General features: G+C 41.1%; 2 protein-coding genes across 2 annotated transcripts; one reads left to right on the forward strand and one right to left on the reverse strand.

Moving 5' to 3' along the window:
* Positions 1 to 19: 19 nt before the first annotated feature.
* LOC128742614 (derlin-1) lies at positions 20 to 1,464 on the reverse strand. The gene is made up of 5 exons (XM_053839028.1): positions 1,103 to 1,464; positions 840 to 1,043; positions 635 to 783; positions 463 to 573; positions 20 to 406 (listed from the first exon to the last, which is right to left on the reverse strand). The coding sequence occupies exons 1-5, from the start codon at positions 1,253 to 1,255 to the stop codon at positions 238 to 240; spliced, it is 786 nt and encodes a 261-aa protein (XP_053695003.1). The 5' UTR covers positions 1,256 to 1,464; the 3' UTR covers positions 20 to 237.
* Positions 1,465 to 1,923: 459 nt separating this feature from the next.
* LOC128743231 (protein ABHD11-like) lies at positions 1,924 to 3,130 on the forward strand. Its single transcript, XM_053839772.1, has 4 exons — positions 1,924 to 2,183; positions 2,249 to 2,422; positions 2,486 to 2,856; positions 2,920 to 3,130. Exons 1-4 carry the CDS (start codon positions 1,947 to 1,949, stop codon positions 3,062 to 3,064), a joined length of 927 nt encoding a protein of 308 aa, XP_053695747.1. The 5' UTR covers positions 1,924 to 1,946; the 3' UTR covers positions 3,065 to 3,130.
* The last annotated feature ends 1,475 nt before the right edge of the window (positions 3,131 to 4,605 follow it).

Genomic DNA, 4,605 nt, shown 5'->3' on the forward strand with positions numbered 1-4,605 from the left:
TCGGCGATGATTTTTTTTCTCTCGCAATTTATGTTATATTAATTCACAATAATAAATCCCGTTCATGCTTACTAGATTTGTTCCAGAGATTGTAAAAACGCGTAAACAGGAAAGATTTCACTGAACATTTACATTGCACGATACGTGATGTTCTAAACAGTGACAATGATTTGCATACATTACATTCCCGCAGTTGGATAGAACGTGTGCGTTGCGTTGCACAAAATATCTATTACCTTATTCTCGTCCGAGCACCTGACCGCGACCCCAGGAATTTCTTGAAAATAATCCATTACCTGGCTGCTGTTGTTGTTGCTGCTGCTGTACAGGATTTGCAGCTCGTTGGCCCACTGGAGCAACTCCAAATCCGTGCACTCCGCCCTGAACGTCCGGGAAGAATCGCTTGCTGCAGTGATAATTTATAAGTTACTCTTATTTCAATTTTTCTACGCATTGACTTACATAAAAGCAGGTGTTTCAAGCAACCTCGGTCCTCCTAGTTCTTGTGGGTAAATGAACTTCAGGAAGTAGTAGGCGTGACCCACAAGGATACCGACAATTGAAAAAATGCTTCTGAAAAATAATGAAAGTATGTTAGCCGAGACATTTAATAAAAGCCTTTGAACCAACTTACCCTGACGACAGAATTAGATTCATACCCAAAAGAACCCATGGTAGATACATCGCTTTGAAGCGAGTTCCAAACCAAAAGTTGACAATTACATCTTTGTTCAGCTTGCACCAGACGTACAGGACGGACAGTACCATTGGATCCATAAGTATCTAGAAAAAATGCATGAATACTCCATGTTACTTAGAGTTTAATAATCTTGACTTACCGGTAGGTCAACTAGCAATCCGATAATGACGCATAATATCCAATTAAAGCAGAGGAGAAAAAAATAATCCCCTGGCTTCTGCTTGAAGTGGTCCTGTTCTAAGCGTAGTGAATAGTTATACAGGAAAAAGCAATTCAGCATAAAGTGAAATCCGGTGGCTGGGTTAAGCGGATAGAAAAATACGGCTGTCATCGGGCGCCACAGCTGATGGACATAAAAACATTAAATACAGTACAATCCCAGTTGGGCGTTGTTCCAGTTACCTGAAATTGCCTAAAAAGTGGACCCTGCTGCAGAATTAGATACTGAGGCGGTAGAAGTCCAAAGCGGGCCAACAAACTGATGGCCACCGTTGCCGACAGCCATAGTCGTGTAAAAATAGGAACCTGTTTGTACCATGTTTGGATATCACTCATTTTGGCTAACCGATGTCGGCCGTCTGCTATACGATAAACGAACGGTATACGGCCTCCTGGCGGCACAGTATTTGACGGTTTTTTGTTTTAGCCAACAATTGGATTTACTAACACTGGTTTTACGCAAGAATAGTCAAAAATTTCACTCGATTTAAAAAGACTTGTTTAGATTGTGACTATAACAATACGATAACAATACGTGTACGACGATGATATGCGAAAGTGTCAGATCATTGACTGGTTGAATTTGAGATTTGACACTGCGCAAGTGGGAGACGACGAAGAAGACGTCACGTAAATAATATGCCCGCTGCCAAGACACAAACCGTATTCCGCTTTTTGCGCTCTCTGCATTTGAAATAAGAAAACAAACCAAAAGATTAAAATTTATTGTACATATTCGGATTTGATAGTAATTTTTGGTATCTTTTAACAGCAGAATTTATATCTTCTATGGAAAGGATATTCTTCTAACTCTGATTATAGTTTATAAGGCTCGAAAATAGCGGCTGAGTAAAAAAGCCGCGAAAATTAGGCTCTTCCTCCTGTGATTAAAATCAATTGGTTTGTGTATTGGCTGTTATCAAAGCAATTCATGAACATTATGTAAACAGTTTGAAAATGTAGATTTTTTCCCACCGTGCAAAGTGCAATACATAAGATAAAAAGCAGAAACTGTTTTGGTGCTAAAATGTTTCCAAATTTATTTAAAACCGTTACTTTCACCGGTCGACACGTGATAAGACGATCACTATCAAGTGGTCATCAAATAATTCCACTAGAACTGTCCTACAATGTGTACGATACAATCCAGAGTAGCACTGTTCATGGTTCCCCGGTGTTGATCCTCCATGGACTCTTCGGATCGAAATTCAACTGGAATAGTCTTTCGAAGGCATTTCATCAGAAAACTAAACCTACTAGAGCCGTAAGTAGCTTTTTGCTTGTTATGTTTTTATGTCCTTCAAATTCCTCTTTTCATTTGTTTTTAAGATTTATTCTATAGACGCCCGTAACCATGGTGAAAGCCCCCACTCGGATATCCACTCATACGATCATATGGTCGCTGATCTGGTAGAACTTTACAGCAAATTGAATATCAAAAAAGCATCCATAATTGGCCACAGTATGGGTGGTCGTGCCATGATGCTACTAGCTTTAAAATACGTAAGATTAAAATTATGATATTAAACCGGTGATTCTTGTTAAACGAAAATCACACCTTCGCAGCCACAACTCGTAGACCGGGCCGTAATAGTGGACATCTCTCCCACTACCGGTTTAGGGACAATCAACACCGATATTCCACTATTTCTACAATCGATGAAACTCATTCGTATCTCTGCCGACCAAACGATTCATCAGGCGCGCAAAACCGCCGATGAACAGCTAGCTAAGATTATCGATTCGAAGCCCTTGCGGGACTTCCTTATCACTAACCTAGTCAAAACGGAAGCCGATGGCACCTTTCGGTGGAGAATTAATCTGGACGCCTTGGAACGGAATTTTACGACCGGTGTGGCTCGGTTTCCCGATTGTAGCGGGATGCAGTATACCGGTCCGACCCTGTTCATCGCCGGTGGGCGGTCCGATTATATAAAGTATGCGTTCGAGACGTACCGAAAGGACAAACTTTTCGAAACTAAAATTATTGATCATTTCAGAGAGTCGGATACTCCGGTCATCAAGCAGCTATTTCCCAACTCCGAAATCAAGGTGGTAGAAGGTGCTGGTCACTGGGTGCACAGTGAAAAATCTGCCGAATTCGCCAAACTGGTCGTAGATTTTCTCAACGCGGATTCGTTGTAAAAATAAAAATAAAATAAAAAATTTTATTCCACCTGAAATTAGCAAATTAAAAATCGTTCTGAGACTGCTGACGCGCACTGTAATGATTGATTGTACTTGTAATAAAGGTTCTTTAACACATGTTGCTAAACACGTTAAGACTTGCATGTCCTCTGTTGTACATAGAAGTCATCACCAAACATCTATCTATCGGAATAGTACACGCTGTATCAATGCCTTGGTCAGTCCTGGGGCACTTGTATACAATTCTTTAAGCGTCTCGACACTCGCAGGTGAGCCTTGATATTTGATCGAGACATCTAGTCCGCTGACACACCTTCAAGCGCAATGTTGAATAGCAGGCAGGAAAGACCATCTGCTTGTCGAAGTCCCCTGCGAGATTCGAATGAGTTTGACAATCCACCCGAGATTCTCACACAGCACTGGACCCCATCCATCGTAGCCATGATAAGTCTAGTAAGCTTACCCGCAAAGCCGCTATCGTCCAAAATTTTCCATAGCTCTTGTCGGTTTACACTATCATATGCGGCTTTGAAATCAATGAACAGGTGATGACTCGGAATTCGCGGCACTTCTGGAGGGTCTGCCGCAGGGTCGGCAGTCAAGATACCTCCATCTTTATCTCTGCACATTTCGGCCCGCGGCACTAAGCCTTTGCGAGATTTGTTGAGTCTTCGATAGAACTTTCGTGTGTCGTGAAAGCGGTACAGCTGCTCGAGTTCTTCGCACTTCTTCTCATACTACCGGCATTTCTTCTCCCGGAGGGCACGAATGATTATCTTTGCTAGGGTTTCATGGCATAACCATGTTATGATTACTTTGTTGGTACCATGCTTCAATGTCATCTGCTTTTCTCGCAACTCCGCGGGGACGGCTTCTTAAAAACGGCTTTCTCGAAATGGAGTGTTATTAGGACATCATTACATCATGTATTTTGATCTTTTTTGATCACCGTGAATTTTCTTATTGAAATTGCCTCTTTTCGGTGAATAATTAAATGAATTTTGATATCGTTTACCTTTCCGCTTATTTATTCAGAACTGATACTTTAGAGAAGAAAGTACATTAAGTTCTCTCTTATTTTGATGTACAATGTCTAAGCCATCAGTTGAAAAATCAAACAGATGTCCCAGTTCCATCGTGTGCTATGTTAAGCCCAGTTACTGAGCTGGTGATACGGATGGAATTTTTTTTGCTGATATACTTTTCTCTTGCGTTTGCTCCTTGTTGTTGCATACGCCACATGGAATACTGTACCTATATAAGTACTTCGGCCACAAGTGGATAACCGAACGTCTTCCGTTTTGTTGTTAGAGTTGTTGTAAGCACACAAATGCGACCCTTTTGGACGAATCTTGTACCCACCAATATAACGGTAAACTCCCCAATTTGTTGCTCACAACCCGTTCAGATTTGAAATTTTAAGGCTGAGATTTTTCCGATGTGGACATCTTCCTGACGAGCTTTCGGTTTGTTTCCTTAATTCGCACCAGAAATCATAAATTATTTATCTACAAGTTTTACTCTGTATTTTTTTCCAT

The sequence above is a fragment of the Sabethes cyaneus genome, chromosome 3, assembly GCF_943734655.1.
Source record: "Sabethes cyaneus chromosome 3, idSabCyanKW18_F2, whole genome shotgun sequence".
NCBI classification, from domain to species: Eukaryota; Metazoa; Arthropoda; class Insecta; order Diptera; family Culicidae; genus Sabethes; species Sabethes cyaneus.